This window comes from Ursus arctos, unplaced genomic scaffold, assembly GCF_023065955.2.
Source record: "Ursus arctos isolate Adak ecotype North America unplaced genomic scaffold, UrsArc2.0 scaffold_7, whole genome shotgun sequence".
NCBI classification, from domain to species: Eukaryota; Metazoa; Chordata; class Mammalia; order Carnivora; family Ursidae; genus Ursus; species Ursus arctos.
Genome location: NW_026623089.1, coordinates 32,777,981 through 32,795,081, shown reverse-complemented (window position 1 = coordinate 32,795,081; position 17,101 = coordinate 32,777,981). Strand labels below are relative to the sequence as shown.

The window sequence follows — 17,101 nt, the reverse complement described above, 5'->3', positions numbered from 1 at the left end:
CACAGAGGTCCCTCTTAGATTCATATGTATATAGGCCTATACTTACAGGCGTGCCCACATGACGAGGGAGCAGGGAATGTGCTCTACCCTCTGGCTCTTGTCTAGAAATCTATTTCAGACCTAAAATCCACAATTACTTTGGCCTCAGCCAATTGATCCTTTCCCTGCTCCCCCCAGTTTTCCTCCTCCATAAAAATGAGGGGTTTGCCTACAAACTGTATCACAATAGGCAAGCTCATAAACTAGAAATTGCAAGCTGTATCTCATTAGACACTGTAGGAAGATGCCAGACAGCACTTAGGGAAAGAGGGACATCATAAAATTGATCAGGGGTCGGGGGTGGGGGCACTGCCCTGGAGGTGGGCAATGCTATGGCCCTATTCTCCCAAAGATAATCCTGTTATTAAAAACAATATGTATCTGACTCAAAGGCGCAGTGGCTCAGTGAAGACAGGCACTGAAGTAGAGAACCGAGGCTTCCCCATGTACTGATGTCGGATGGAGCAAACTGTCTACAGGTGTGGCCCAAGCAACTTACACACAGTACTGCTCAGGTATGCCGCAGTGGGACCCAAACCGGGAAAGGAATCGGTTTTCCAGATCAATAATCGTTTCTCCCACCTTTTCATCACGGGTAAACGTGTCGTAATCATAGACAGAAATTTTCAGATCTTTTTCTTGAGGTAAGTAGCAGCTCAGTTCGTACATTCTAAATAAACAAATGCAAGGTTAGCATCTCCATGATTCTACGTAGTCCTCTCAAAAAAAAGCCCCAGGGCTTTGTGCAGGGAATCCCCAGGTGGTGGTTACGGCTGCTGGAGGAGAACATGGCGAATGGGACAGCCAGGTGGGGGGCAGTGGGTAGGGGCACTTAACAAGCAGTCCACGTTAGTAATAAGAACCATACAAGGTTATATGTTTGCTCAGGGGAAGAGCACGGCTTTAAATACCTACATTTGAACCCCAGCCTGCTGCTTACTAGCTGTGGGGCCCTAGGCCAGTTAGTTCACCTGTGTTCAGCTTTCTCATTTGTCAAATAGTCACAGGAACACCTACCGTCCCATGTTGATGTAAGGGTCAGGTGGAGCAACGTTTAGAAAGCATCTGACATGACTGCATCGCTGAAAACCCAGTAGCTATGATAATGTTAGTTATTCATTATACTATTATTAACATTATTATCACATGCCTAGTAACTGGGGCACCCAGCTGGGAGATTAGTAGGACACAGCACCCTGATTTACAGCCCCTATCTGTGCCCCTGCTATGTTCCCTCTGCCTCCACAGAGACCACTGCCCCACGGAACATCCTTGACTCCCCGACAAGCGCTCCAGGTCGGGGGTGGGAGTGGGATGCACCAACAAGGTATGATGTGCAAGGTACCAAGGCGGCTCAGTCCCCCCACCCAGGCCCTCTGGTCTGCCGTACGCCTTTCTTTGGAATCCATACTCAAATGCAAACACACTGAGACAAAGAGTACTTCCTGTGGCAGGTGTAGGTTCTGAAAGGGTGATAAACAGAAATGGCGGAAGCTCCGGATGGGAGAGGTTTGGTCCTATGTTTGTACCATCCACACAGGTATGGGTCCCATAGTAGGTGCTCAATAAATTTGGTTGTAGGAAAATGGTCAGAGGCCTCCCCCCTCCCTTCCCTCTTCTCCTTGCACTCTGGCGTATGGACTGGTTCCTGCCCCGAAAGCCAGGATTGTTAATCCGTTTGAGCAGAAGGTGTGTGCCATTGGGGCCCTGGAGGAAAGCTTCCAGGATGTCTCCTGGCTAAATCTCAGTGGCTTCTCTAGATGGCCATAGCCAGGCAGGGGCCTGCAGGAGGTAGGTAGCCACATGAGAAAAGGCGCAGGAATCATGACCACACATGAAGCCCTGAATCCACACGTGCCCCATAATATCACATTTTTAGAACTGGATTCCAAGGGACACGAAATATGTGTCCCTCGAGAAAAAGAATTCTTTGGTCAAATATGGTTGAAAACCACTTCTTTTGGAGGCCTCTGGTCAAACTAAAGGCTCTGAGAAGTCCTGCAGTTATTATCTTTTTTAACCCAGGTATCTTGGTTTGATGAAAGAATACTTTTTTTCTTGGAACACCAATTAACATTGGTTCAACATTCTGTTGAACTCTGATCTGGATGTTGCTATGATGGGCTAGGAATATGCTGAACGATGGCTGAGCACATAAGAAAGGTTGCTCCTTTCTGAATTCCCCAGAATCCCTGAGGGTCTCTGCTGAGAAGAAAGTCACCCCCGTAAGGCTGAGGCCAGCGACAAAGTGCTGTCCAAGGGGCTGCAGAGCCAGCATCTCCTTGCAGGGGAATCTGCCCATACCCCAGGCACGGATTGGCTGAGCAGAGCCCGACAGCATCACTTCCTCCCAGGGTGGCTCTGAGCAAGACTTTTCCTGCCACTTAATTAAGCCTGTGCTTGGCTCCTCTGAGACGAGCGATTCAGACAGGGCCGCCTTTCTCCCGTAAAAGCTGGCTTTCCCCTGCTTCCCTGTCTCCTTCACATGGAGCCCTCCTTCCTGCCCTGCATGCCTTTTCCTGTCTAGACCTCGGGGCTGGATCAGCGGAAGAAAAGGAAAATGATCATATTGCTGTGCCAGAGGATTACTTCCATTCCCTGGCCCCGGCATGCAGCTTTGGGGTGTGCAGCAGAGGTGTGTGGGTGTGTGCGTGTCTGCGCATGCGTGCATGAGCGTACCCAGGAGCTGAGCGAGCGTGAGGTCCTGTGCGTATGTCACAGGGTATGAGTATGTGTGAGGGAGAACAGTGTGTGTGAACCTGACTCTGAGTGACAAAGACTTCAGGGGTGTGTGTGTGTGTGTGTGTGTGCGCGCGCGTGCATACACACACGCATGCACACAGGACAGAATGCAAAAGGACACAAACCAACAAACGAGTTGAAAAGAAGAGGATGGGCGAGGTAATCAAGCCAGAAATTAAAATATAGGCCACACATCAAATAAGAGCAAAGTATCCTCCCGTTTGGCAAGATTCTGGGAAAATAACACCATTTTCACCAGTGTTTTGTACAAAGAACATTTATGCTACACGGGATGGCTTTCCCATGAATGTGAAGCATTTCCGAGGGTGTTTGGAAAAGCCTGGGGCTTGGTCAGGAATTTCTACCTAAATCTTGGCTCTAGCATGTACTAGCTCTGTCGACAGAGCTCTGGCACCGCGCTTCCCTCACCCGGGAGGCGGGGCTGCTGACCTCGGCCCTGCCCCGCTGGGAGGCTGCATATGGACATGAACCTGTGATAGTGGCAGCCAGAGAGCCTGGTGTGGATACTGCACAGCTGCGGCAGCCAGGTGGCCTGGGTTCAAATACCGACTCCGCCTTTTACCAGCCAAGCACATGTGGCACCGGTTCACTCTGTGCCTCAGTTTCTTCTGTTGTCACACGGGGATGAACAAGAGCACCTCAGAGCAGTGACATTTCTGAGATGTCACATATAAATGGCTCAGCAGAGGGCACGTGCCCAGTGAAAGCTCGGCAAATATGAGCTATTATTAAATGTGGATGAAGCTGATAGCTGAAAAATATGGGTTCCCTTTAGGGGTGCCGTGGATTTGCATTCGCCCGGAGAAGGGTCTCCTCCCCTGGGTGAGATCAGTGTCACAGCCCAGAAACACGTCTAAAGTGGCAACGATGAAGAAACCACAGCTTTTTCAAGAGTCTTCAGGAACAGGAGACATTCTGACCCCATCACTTTCTGCCCCCTCCTCAGTTTTGCTAACAGGGTCATTAATACATTCACTGGATTAAAATGGTGGAATCAGAATGTCCCAGAGGACAGAGCCCCAACTGGATTCTGGGAGGGAGAACCAACATGTTGCTACAGGTAAGTCACGCTGCCTGTCCTCCTTGTCTAGAACTCACAGACTTACCGGACTTCCGGGCCTTGTGCCACCCCCACCCCAGGCCCTTGCCCCCTCGTCCTCCTGGGCTCAGAGCACATCTCTCCCAGAGAAGCCCGTCTCATGACTTGGCTTTATTTTCTTCATGGCACTTTCCACTTGTGCGTGTGCGCTCACGTATTTACTACCTGCTCTGCTGCCTAGGATGTTTGTCTAGTTTGTAATCATGGCCCTAGAACAGAGGCTGGCACACGTCACATCCTCACCACAGAAGCCATGAAAACCGAATGACAGAAAAACGTTTAGAAATGCTCGTTACCTGCCAAAAACCGGGTTGAGGGTGTTGGGGATGTAGTGGTCTCGATCTTCGATTACTTTTTTGCCCAGTGTTATTTTTATGTAAGGGTCACACTGCGGGGACAAAACAGATGGCAAGCTGTGTCACCATGGGGCGCACGTTCAAGGCAGTTTCTGGGACAGAGTCAGGGGAGCCTCCACACCCACTCCCACCCTGACGGAAAGCTGGCGGCTGGGGCACCCGCGCCTTGGCCGGGGTGTGAGCGACGTGCCCCTCTGGGCGGCTCACAGCCAGCTGCCTGCCGAGAAGCAGTGTGGGGTGAAGAGGCGGTGGCAGGAAGGAGGGACCCTGCAAATCTCCCCGAGGTCACATCTGTAAAATGAGAAGCACGAACCAGAGGATCCAAAGCCCCGTCAAGCTCTCAGATAAATCCCCGTTGGGACAGTCCTCCTGAATACACTGTTTGGATAGAGTATCTTTCCCCTAGTGAGATAACAGACGCCCCAAAAGAAAGAACATGACAATTATTGTGGCTGATGACTGTAATTATCTTGCTACAGGAGAAGGCCCCACACCCAAACTCTTACCAGGCCATTGTTGTCCTGGGGCTGGAGCTCTAAGCCTCGAACAATGTAAATCCTAACCGTGCATTCCTGCGGGACGCTGTCAGGTAATTCCCGAAACTGCCTGGGAGGGGCTGGCACACTGGGGTCATCCGACAGGGGGTAGATTCTGAAGGAGCCCTAAGAGAGAGACACACAGACGTCCTTACAAGGGCCGCGGTGGCCTGGGCAGAGGGTTCCTGCCCTCCCAACAGTGTACGCTCCGGGCAGCCTCTGGGGCCGCGGGGTTGGGTGGCGAGGGCTGCCTTTTGTGGAAGAAACAAGGTCGATTACACTTTGCATCATTCCAGTGGGGAATGTGAAATGATGAAAGTAAGTACTGAACCGATCATAGGGGAGAAGAAAGGGCAGGGCGAAGCAGGGAGGCCAGGCACACATCCAGGCAAGAGTTGGATCAGTATGGTGGCAAAGGAGGTGGGGAGGAGTGAAACTCTGCACCGTGTATTGAAGATCAGAATAAAAGTGATTATTTTTCAAACCCAATAAAGGACAAAGGATGATTTCCCTTTTATGGCGTCCCCTCTGTAAGCACCCCAACCCCCAGGCAAGCTCTTGTTCATCCCTCAGGTCTCAACTAAAAAGGATCACCTCTTCCAGGAAATCTCCCTGATTGCCTCTGGGTTGGCTGTGTCTCCTACACTCGCTCTTCCAGCCTGCCCTCACCTCTGTTACAGCACTGACCTCTGCCTTATACTTGTCTATTTATTGTCTACGTTCTTGAGACTGGGAGCTTCCTGAGGGTGGGAATTATGTCTTGTTCATCACTCTATCCCCAGGACCTAACACCGAGCTGGGCATGTCGCCAGGGTGCAAGAAATGCTTTTTGAATGAGTGAGCCAGCAGGCCAGCTTGAAAGGCCATAAACCTTATCTTGAAACCAGCTTTATTAAGCACAAGAGAAAGCAGTCCAGTTGGATTCAGATCCTGTGGGTCTCAATTCCAGCTACGCTCATTCAGCAAAGCAGTGCGAAGCAACAATTACTATACTGTGTGCCAGGTACTGGGGACCCAAACAGGAACTCAAGAAACCCAGTCTGGCACGGGGATGTGAAATAGGTTTGACTCTCAGCCTTCTTGGATTGCGTGTGGGACGCCGAGGGGACAAGGATGTGGAGAGTACGGCAAGGGTAGGAAGCTCCCAGCGATTAGCAAGGTCTGCTGTTGGGAAGGGGCAGCAGTAGCAGCACAGCTGCCTGGGATCTGCCCCCCCCTGGTCGGGGGCGGGGCAGGCACCAAGGCCGCACTTGCCCTGTGGACGGTGCTTTAAGGGTTGCTGGAACCAGACCTGTGGGAGCCCAGAGCGGGAGTGAGTCACTTGGCCACCAGAAGCGACCAGGGGAGCACTTCACAAACAATGTGACACTTGAGCCGCCTTGAAAAGGATACGTAGGAGCCTGTCAGACCACAAAGAGGGAAGGCAGAAGAGCCTGTCCCAAGGCTCTGAGTTGTGAGAGGACAAGGTGTGTCTGGGGCTCGGGAGAGGTCCTGAGCGGCAGGGCGGGGCGGCCAGGGAGCCCAGCTGCTTGGGAAAGGCCAGCGCCGCCTTAGGAAGGAGTGGAGGAGACTTGAGCCGTGGTAACCCAGCATCTTTTGGTAGACAAGAAGCACGATCAGACTGGGCGGCGTGGGGAATGGACTGGAGTGGGACAGAAAGGTGGCGAGGACCATCAGTCGGGAAGCTGCAGCAGGGCACCTGCAGAAAGCCTGGGAGGAGGCGGTCGGGAGGGGGAGACGGCGGCTTGGAGATGTTCAATCTGCAGGACCCAAGCTTGGGCGGCATGGGCAGGGCAAAAGAAAGGTACAGAGAACGGCTTGCAGGGTCCTACCCCCAGCCCCAGTGGCCCTTTTCCTTATCATCAGCTTCTAGCATCCTTCAGATGTCAGAGGACATGTCCCTGCCCCAGTGGCTGGTTGTCCTTTATCCTAGGTCTATAAGGGCATGAAAGGTGGATTTGAAATAGCACAAAACCCCACATTTTGCTCACCTTAAACTCTCCTACCACAGAAGGGTCTTCATTTTCATCTGATTTGCCTCGATAGAGCTTGAAAGTATCCGAGAAGTCTGTCAGGCCCTCAAATTCTGTTACACCCTCTAGCTCACAGTCGTATACCTGAAAACCAACCGAAGATTCTTAATTTCTCATTAGAATACAGGTGGAGTCTAAAATCAAAAAGCCTGATGATACCAGTGGGCCTGGGCATGTGCACGGGGCTGCTGGAACCCTCCATCACTGGCAGGAGTGTAGAATGCTACAACCACAGGGGAAAACAGCTGGCAGTTTCGTCTCGAGTGAACTATCCAGCTATTCTATGATGCAGCGACTGTATTCCTAAGTATTTATCCAAGAAAAATGGAAGCGTGTCCACATGGTTCGAGGAGGTCTGAAGCAGCTTCCTCGTCAGGACAGTGGATACCCACACAGCAGTGTATCCACGCGGTGAACCACTGCTCAGCAGTAAGAAGGGACAAGCGACTGATACCCAGGACAGCAGGATGGATCTCAAAATGACCGTGTTGGGCTAGAAAAGCCAAACACACAAAAAATCCATACGGGATGAGCCCATTTCTGTGAAGTACAAACACGCAAAAGCGACCCACAGGCAAAGTGCTAAAGCAGGTCAGCTGCCTCTGGGCGGGATGGGAGGTGGTGGGTGCCTGGCTGGAAAGGGGTGCACACGAGTCCTCTGTGGTGATGGCAGTGTTCTCTGTCTTGTTTCGGGGGGTGGTTCACATAGATGTCTACCATTATCACAACCCACGGAATGGAGTTTACTGTATGTAAATTATATATCCATAAACCACCAGAAGAAGAGGAGGAACAAGAATGAGAAAGAGGGGAGGAAGACGGGAGGAAGGGAGGGAAGGAGGATTTGGGACCGATCTGCTCGACCGGTGGGATCATTTTTCTAAATCAGTGGTTCTTTACATGCTGGTGTTTCTTAAGCTGCACTGAGATGTTATAACATGAAAATATGTGGGGTTTTTCTACTTTGATGGGGAAAATAATTTTAATGGCTAGATATTTCCCATTTTAAAGAGTTCTTCTGCCATGCAACGTTCTGAAAACTTTAGCATTTGCTTCTGCGTAAGCGAATTACAGACTAAACACCAGCATGAAGAATTGGAAACTCAAAACATTAGCTCAAGAGATCACAGGTAGCCAGATCTAACTAGCTTAATAGTTCGCCTTCCTCCTGGCCACACGCGCCCACGGTAGTGATGGAATGTTATACCCATGTCACAGAATCAAGTTTTCAGCTAGTGAGACGGATGCCCGTTTGTGGGACAGAATAAGGCATGTTGGCATATTCCGTGCTGTTCTGCAAGAGAATGACTTTTAGGGTTCCCTGGGTCAGACGGCATCATTGTTGGCCTCATCAGTGTGGTGCCAATTTCCAACCCTCTATGAGATGCCCCCATGCCCCCAAGTGGCAGTCACATCACCATAAATCAACAGCTGTCCTCAAGCTCCTGGAATCTTGGCAAAGCCAAAGCCCATTGCAAGAGGACTCTCCAGGAAGCCTGAGGAGCTCCTGGCCCTTCCCCATCAGTTCCTCCATTGGACCTTTTGGTCAGTTTTAATGGATGCCAATCCCTCAACCACAGCAGCACAGGCCCAGGTACCTTGAGTTTGGAATAGCCTTTCTGAACATACTGTCCGCATTTTTCATGTTCCCCTGTGGAAGCATAAAATTTACTCCACCAGTCAACAATTTCTTCCTCCTAATGAAAGACACACCAAAATGGAAAAATCTTGAGTGTTGACATGGATTAGCAATCAATGCAGAAAACCTACTTGTAATAAGAGAAATAGGTACTTCCGACCCTGAAACAGGGGATAGTATAGCATTTTTGTTGACATGCACAATGGATTCAGCATTCACCGTTCTTCTACCGGGAAGCTGCAGGTGAAATGACCATTGTTGGTGGCCAGTGAAATGTGTTTGGCTCTAATGTGCACAGCTATCCTAGATGATTGGTTATATCCTTCATTAATGTGATTTTACATTTTTATTCTGTTGACTTGATATTTATATATACAAATAAATAAAACTCCCATATATGTTCTCTATTATTTCATTTTGTTACCCTTTTTAGCCAGCACTGCATTATAAAACAAAGCTAAGCTGAGCGGTGGGAAAACTGGTTCTAATTCAAGTCCCATCTTTTACTATAAGCCATACCCTCATGTTCCAAGCTGTATCGGTTTGAACAAGTTGTCCAATTTCTCTGAGCCTCAATTTCTTCATCCACTGAGCGGGATAATAACACTACCTGTCTCCATCTACTCCAGAGAGTTGTTATGGAAATTAAATAAGGTCATTAGGAGAAAGTGCTTTAAAAATGATAAAATGTGGGGTGACTGGGTGGCTCAGCTGGTTAAGCATCTGACTCTTGGTTTCAGCTCAGGTCATGGTCTTGGGGTCTTGGGATCGAGCCCCGTGTTCCTCTCTGCACTCAGTGGAGAGTCTGCTTGTCTCCCTCTTTCTCTGTCCCCCCGCCCCACTCATGCTCTCTCAAATAAATAACTTTAAAAAATACATTAAAAATGATAAAATGTGAAACAAAAGTAGGGAGGCATTTTGGGTCCTACTTTAGACCAGTGGCTCCCAACCCATGTTTGGAGATTGTAATCCAATCAGCCTGGGTGAGTCGTGGGCATCCAATATGCTTTCAAAACTTCCCCAGGCATTTCCAACGTGCAGCCAGTGTCCAGAACCTCTGGTTTACATGGGTGGTTCTTGGTTGCGCAGAGGGGACAGCACATCAGAGTTCCTTGTAAAACATTTTTGAGCTGCAGAAGCCCATAGTTCATCAAAGGTTGCTATAAATTCCCCTCAAGTTTTTGACAAGAATAGAGCCTCAGCAGACCCACTCACTGCACACTCAGTCTGGGTGGGGGTGAAGGGGGAGGAAGGAACATTCAAGAAAAGCTATTTCTTATCTGGCACTGTATATGTGTACACATACACACACACATTGATTTCCCCTTTATATCAGTAACCCAGCCCTGGGTTTAAAACAAGTTTCTTTATATATCAGTTATAGGCAGAAAATCTAAAATGAATCTTAAATCTAGCAAAGCGTGTATAATAGTTACCTTTTCTGTTAGCTGTTGATTACATTATGCACAGGAAGAGGGCAAACCACAGAAGGTCACACGGATGTGGAGACCCCATGAGTATTAGATTTGAAGAGAAAGAGAGAAGGACAAATTAGTTTTCATGCATGCTTTATATGATCAACATTTTTGATAGATTATTTAAAATATTCAAGATGATCTCATAATTAAACACACCTTATTGGTATCTTCTCTGAAAATGCGCAAATAGTTACAAAGAGCATTAAAATGAAAAGGCTGGAGGTAGCCCCCCACATCGCATGTTTTCTAGAGTCAGAGAATCTCACTGTCTGCCAGCACAGTGGCCACAAGACGGGAGGTGTGTGGGGGTGCCTGGTCGTGCAGCTGCTCGTCGGCCTCCCCCAAACTTTTCATTTCATTTAGCTCCTAAAGTATTCCTCAACTTGGCCTGATTCTTACCCCTTCAAAAACCGCTGTCATGGGATATTCATGTCTAGCATGGCTGTGGGTACCTTTCGTTGCTTTCTCCCCATGCCTGTGTTATAGCCTCAAATACAGATCTGTACATCCAAACTGTTCTACGAAGTCAAGTTTCTCATGGTCAAATGCTTCCATCTGAGCTTCTGCCTGGAGAATCCACCCCTGATCTCAGGGCACATCCCAGAGAGGAGAGAATGGTGAGCTCGGACGTGGGGCTTGAGCTTTCGCTTGGTGCCCACTGGTACATCACCCAAGTTCACCTTCAGGGGCAGGCTGATGGACTGCCATCTAGACCCCCTTTCTGAAATCCTAACTTCCAGTTCCTGTCTCGTGTGAGGAGAGAACAGCTCATTACAGGCACTCCCTACAGCTGTTGTATGAGGTGGCCACGGGCTTCCTCTGTAAGCACACTGTTTTCTGATTGACGTTTACTCAGCACACAGCATTGCCGAGAGAGGCAGAGAGACAGACCCATGTAACAATTCCTTATATTAGATTCATCCCGAAGTAGGATTAAAAGTTAAAACACAGCCAAATTGAGATTTTGGAGAGAGTCCTTTTATGCCAAAAGTGCATTCACATTCTGAATGGTTCCTGAATTTTTAAAAAAGATTTTTAAAGTCCGTTTATTCACATCTGTTTTCAGCTATTTGAAATAATTTCAAAGAAAAGAAGAGCCTGAGTTAGAAAGTGCAACTGAAAACAAATGCCTGATTTTAAACGTTAGGATTAACATGGGAGAATCTATTCACACCTCATTAGTCCGTGCAGAAAAGTTAACTGGAGTAACTTGCTTAATGCTGTCTCCATGGTAAGAGTCTCCCTTAGGCTTAGAACAATCACATTGTTTAAAGATTGCCTCTCACTCCAAAATCTGGTATTAGAAGGAATCTGGAAGGAGAAGTCCAGTCTTTAGCCCAAGGTTCCCGCAGTCCCAAGCAGCTTCATGCATTTCCTTCTCATACATACATACATGCACTGTCCTTGGAGAAGCCATTTTGCTGAGTGCTGTTGACATACTGCTTAAGCACTGGAATTGGAAGGTAAGTGTTGAAATGGCCATAGAGGAATGTCCGTGCTACCCAGCAAGCACTTCTCAGCTTGCCCCATGTACTTTTTTCTCACCTCTCTGGTGGTAGTGCTGAGCCCAATTTAAGAACTCCCACAGTTCTCCCAGGGTAACGGTGAGCACGAGACTGTCACCCAAATCCCTAGCCTCCAGCTCGCATCAACAGCACAGTGAGTCTGACCCACCCTCTCCATTTACCCAGACTGGGTCAGTGGTAGCAGAAGGAGCGTGAACATACATCACGTGTACATGTAATGCATGCCCAGCAGCAAGATTGTTATTGGCTCTTCCAAACCTCGCCTTGGTTCATTTCACTTTGCCTCGATGTGTACTGTCTTCCCTGATGAACGGGCGGAATCAGTTTTTTAGGGGCGACTCCAACCAGCCTTTCTTATCAACACGAAGCACCTCAGCGAGGTGTTGGCAGAGCAAGCTGATTAAAGTCATTTACGGTATAGTCGATCCCCTTATCTGCAGGGCATACGTTCCAAGACCTCTGGCAGATGCCTGAAACCACGGGTAGTACCGAACCCTAGATACACTGTGTTTTGTCCTGTACACATATACCTACAGTAGAGTTTAATTTATAAAGTAGGCACAGTAAGAGATCAAGAATAACTAAGAATAAAGTAGAACAGTTCCAACAATATACTGTAGTGAGCTATGTGGATGTGGGGGTCTCTCTCAAAATATCTTCTTGTGCTGAACTCCCCCTTCTCGTGATGCTGGGAGATGATAAAATGCCCACGTGGGGAGATGACGTGAGGTGGATGACGTAGGCATTGTGACGTAGCGCTGGGTTACTACGGACCTTCTGAGGATCATCGGCTTCCGGACCTGCCACTGACCGTGGGTCACTGAAGCCACGGAAAGCGAAACCGTGGATAAAGGCGGACTCCTGCCTGAACAATGGTGGTTCCTAATACTACCTACCTAATACTACCTAATACTCTCACCCCCGATCCTGTTACACTGCAACTCAGATTCCATGATGTAAATGAAACTTTCACAATGTGTTGCTACGGTAACCCAGTCATCTGTTAACTATTACTAAGAAATGAGTGAGAATATCGGCATAGATGGGCCTTGTTCTTCTTGGCCCCCCTGCCCCGCCCCCCACACAGGGCGACTGAGTACACAGCAGGCGTGAATAAGAATCCTTTGACAATGGGAAGTAAGAAACCTGGAGACAGATTATAGAACAGGACCTAAATCTGCCTTTTCCCAGAGCGGCTGTGAAAATGTCTATAAAGGTCTTATATGTGCAATCACTAATTTCTCCCTAGGCTACTACTGTTTTGTTGGGAATATGTGAGGTCGTTTACAGAGTGAACGCGTCGTTTTGCGAATTTGGTATTGTCGTTTGTGACTGGGGTGGATCCCCAGGGAACAGAATCGGATACATCGCTCGCAGCGCTGGTTGTGGAGACCAAATTTAATATGGTCCCGTTATTAGTGAGCTTAATGAAGTGGGAAGGAAGCGAATTTTTTAAAAGGCACTGTTTATGGACATAACATATTAAAGTGCAATCATGTGCATTTTTTGGCCAGTTTGCACATTAAAACATGCTGTGAAAGTCCATCCTAAATGCCAACACAAACAGGGAGATATTTGATGTTTTCTTTTTTCTGGACTGAGACCTTTAAAAAATTTTTTCCCCTTTCCTTCTTGTAGAATTGGCTGAAATGGTTCTAAAATAGGGTCCTGAGTGTGCATTTCCACCAATTTCTTCACTTCAAAACCACAGTGGGTATAAAATCTAAGATATCCCATACCCAGACAAACTGGGTCATTAAAAATCTGTGACACTTCTCTGTTGTGTAGGGGGAAAACCTCTGTGCTACATGCATCCCTCTTCTGAATGTTCTGTGCTATAAACTGTCTCCTGAAATGTCTCTTTCTAGCAAATGGTATCATTCAGGCTGTCCACACCAATGGTTCTGAGACCTGCCTGCACATGAGAATCACATGGAGAGATTTTTAAATATACTGATGTCTACTAGGCCCTCTTCCTCTTGGAGAGTAGGGCCTGGTCCTATTTTAAGTATCCTGGGTGACCCAGGGCAGAGGACACTAGTCTACCCAACGTCATCTTAAGTATAAGATTTGGATTCTTTATTCAACCTCGATAAACTGGTTTTGTTATTGTTATTTTAATTGCATTGAATGGTTGTCTGACTGAATTCTCCCAATGCCTAGGCCACCTGAAAAATAAAACTGACATCATCCAGTGATCAGTTCTGAAACCTACCTTCGAAGCCAGTAATGGTCTGGTGTCTTCTATTTCGATAATGATGTCCCGGCAGGGCGGGGTCGACAGAAGGGAGGCTGCAAGACAGACAATTTCTCACCTAAGATGCTTAGAGAAATACAGGAATGAACATTCTAGTCCAAGTTCAGCAGTCACAGTGGAAGGCAGAGTTTCCTCATGGGTGGGACTTCCTGAGTAGAGGACCACACCCGAATGGAGAAGGTGACCCAGTAACTCATCACTTTTCCCAAAGCGTGATGTATGTTTAGACATCTTTAAGGAACGATATGGCCCATTTTTCTCCTGTCTTGGACAATTAGCCCAGTGTCTATACATAGGAGGTGCTCAAAAAAAGAATGGTGTCAATTGTGTCAATAAAAGTCTTAAGGAAGTAGGGGGAGAGGGGAACCTACACCTATAGGAGCCTCAGTTTCTTGCAATCTGTTCCCAAGACATGGAAAAGCAAAGCAGGATGAACAGTTGCACATTTCAGGTCTGAAGCCGCAATGGCTCATTTGGCCCTGGTTCCCATGGTGTGCACAGGGAAGAGGCCTCACCCCGGCTTTACGCAATTCCCAGGAGACAGCTGACCCTTGAACAACACGGGTTTGAACACTGTGTGGGTCCACTTATATGTGGATTTTTTTGACACAGTACAGTACTATAAATGTATTTTCTCTTCCTTTTGACTTTCTTAATGTTTTCTTTTATTTTTTTTTAAAGATTTTATTTATTTATTTGACACAGAGAGAGACAGCAAGAGGGAACACAGGTGGGGGGAGTGGGAGAGGAAGAAGCAGGCTCCCAGCGGAGGAGCCTGATGTGGGGCTCCATCCCAGGACTCTGGGATCACGCCCTGAGCCAAAGGCAGACACTTAACGACTGAGTCACCCAGGCACCCCCCTCTTAATGTTTTCTTCTCTCCAGCTTACTTTATGTAAGAATATAGTATATAATAATACGACATACAAAATATGTGTTGATGGATTGTTTATATTATTGGTATTTAAGGCTTCTGGTCAACAGGAAGCTATTGGTAATTAAGCTTTAGGGGAATCAAAGCTGTACACGGATTTCTGACTGCGTGAGGGTCAGCGCCCCTAACACCTGCATTGTTCAAGGATCAGCCGTATTTGGGGCTCCACGTCCTGGGATTAGAACAAGGGCTCAAGGGTAACCCCTGGGCTCACCAGGTTTGTTTCCACCGAAGCCTCAACCCAGGGTAGGGGTGTGGGTGAGGGGTACGTCTACCCTTTATGGAAGACGGCACTGGGCAGTCAGACTTTCAACAGGAGGCCAGCACAGAATGAACTGCCAAGCCAGAAGAACTTTCTGTTTAACCCACCCATGTAGGACATAAAATGGGAGGGAAGACACATTTTTTTTTAGGTAGGTACCATGTGCCAGGCAGTGGGCTAAGCCTTTCACGTACTTTATCTCATTTAATCCCTCAATAATCCTGCAGAGTATGCACCATTATCCCCGTTATCAAGACTGAAAACAAGCTGAGGCTAAGAGAAGGCAAGTTACTTGCTTCAGGTTAAACACTTAGGAAGTGGAAGTAGGTGACCTAGGGCTGTGTGACCTCAAAGCTTGTGTTTTAACATACTGGAGCCCAGAGCAGAGTAAATGCTCAGTGAATGTTGGAAACGATCAGGGGGACACTGGGGAGACTGACATTTACTGAACATCTACGATACTCCAATTGCTATGCTAGGTCATTTTATACCCATGTAGGACCCCCATATCTATCAACAGTCTCTGCATCTCCAAGACAGGGCTCCCCCAAAACTCCTGACACACACACAACACAGAACGTGACAGCCAGGCAGGCAGGCAAGCAGGAACACAACTGTGTACAACTTCCGTCTTACCAGCTCTCTGCTTTACCAACCTCACGGCAACAAAGCCTCAAGAATAGGAGGGAAGTCATTCTGTACGCTTCCAACATTCAGCCAGCCAAATACATTCCTCAACTCTTACCCTATTATTGGTTTTAAGAAAGGACTAGACTGATCTAAAATAACAGATTCGGGTGTTGGGAACATTATGGTCCCCCCACCCCCCACTCCTTAAGGATTTCCCTCTTCGAAGACTTCTTTGAAACCTTGACCACACTTCACATTAATCACATACAGTCACTAACCAGGAGACCTCTGCCTGAGGCCCAACCTATCCAGCCCTCTGACCAACAGACACCAACAGGTCCACACTTGGAGGCTAGAGAAAGGCTGCAGATTTTGTGATTTCACACATTTGGATCAAAGAACTTTGTTTCATGAAAGCACTAGGAAAAAATGTTAGGACAACGGTTTCTCTCCCTTTAGTAGCCCCAAATACAACAATGCTGCAGTTACAAGAACCCCTGTTGTTATAATAAATGTTGCTATTTTCAGTATTATCAATTCAATACAAAACGCTCTGTATGGGAAATTTCTGGGTAAACTCATGTAGGTTTTTTTTTGCCCAAGTGTGCTTGTGGATTTTATTTTTTTTCCCTCTTCTCTGAATCAGGGATACAGGATACTTAGACCCACATAACAGATGAGTTTCAGATGCTCTGTAAAATCAATATACCAAACCTTCTAGAATTCTAGATTTAAATAGAACTGGTTAGCGGTGTAGCTGCTTAAACAGAAAACATCTGTTTCAGTCTTGAGGCACCAATGATCAGCTGAATGAGTGTGTGCCAGTTCTCCATGGGGCCTAATCTCATGAAGCCAGGGCCTCTGGGACCTTGTTCCCTGTTGTGTCCCCAGCCCCTAACATGGACCCTGCACATAGTAAGCTAAAAACGAGTCATTATTGAATGGCAATAACAAAATGCTATTCGTTACCTATTATTTCTTTGGGGCCCTAAGGTAAGCATTACGCCCTGCTCTGTCATCTACTTATTAATCATGTGACCTCAGGCAAGTCACTTAAACTCAGCAGGTGTCGGTTTTTCCTCCACAGATAAGAACGAATAACATTTTTCCAACTATATCACAATAACGGGACGTGTTCATGAGGACAACAGATGGAAAACAACACGGAATAAAAATCCTCCCCCCGCTTCAGTGCTCATGAGGGGACCCCTGGGTTTCCGCATCAAAACATTTATCACACTGGAAAGCAACCCCTTCTATTTCCTTGTTTGTCTTCTCTGCTTGACTACAGGACAACTTGAGGAAGCCCTTCACACTTCCTGCAGAGACATCGAATGTTCAGCCAGGGACAGGTTACTTCAGAAGGTAGGAGTTTGAGCCCCGGATCCCCCCGGAACAGGGTGGGAGTTCAAACCTAGCTCTGCCACTTACCAGCTCTATTACCTGGGGAAAGTTACAGAGCCCACTGCAGGCCACACTGTTTCCTCATCTGCTTGCTTATTTTTATCTTGAGGAGGCTGGTAAAGATTAAATCAGATCACATGATGTT

At 47.6% G+C, this 17,101-nt stretch overlaps 1 protein-coding gene across 6 annotated transcripts in view; it reads right to left on the bottom strand.

Moving 5' to 3' along the window:
* MYOF (myoferlin) overlaps window positions 1-17,101 on the bottom strand; it is a 158,832-nt gene that overhangs the window by 16,581 nt on the left and 125,150 nt on the right. For 4 of the 6 annotated variants that reach the window (XM_057308896.1, XM_026481667.4, XM_057308899.1 and 1 more), the window contains 7 exons: window positions 13,685-13,761; window positions 9,902-9,913; window positions 8,425-8,523; window positions 6,785-6,910; window positions 4,764-4,919; window positions 4,198-4,289; window positions 539-709 (listed from right to left, as the gene is read on the bottom strand). In XM_057308896.1, coding sequence (XP_057164879.1) covers window positions 539-709; window positions 4,198-4,289; window positions 4,764-4,919; window positions 6,785-6,910; window positions 8,425-8,523; window positions 9,902-9,913; window positions 13,685-13,761 — 733 coding nt within the window. The remainder of the gene's footprint in view (window positions 1-538; window positions 710-4,197; window positions 4,290-4,763; window positions 4,920-6,784; window positions 6,911-8,424; window positions 8,524-9,901; window positions 9,914-13,684; window positions 13,762-17,101) is intronic. The other 2 variants (XM_057308897.1, XM_057308898.1) reach the window with 1 other exon arrangement.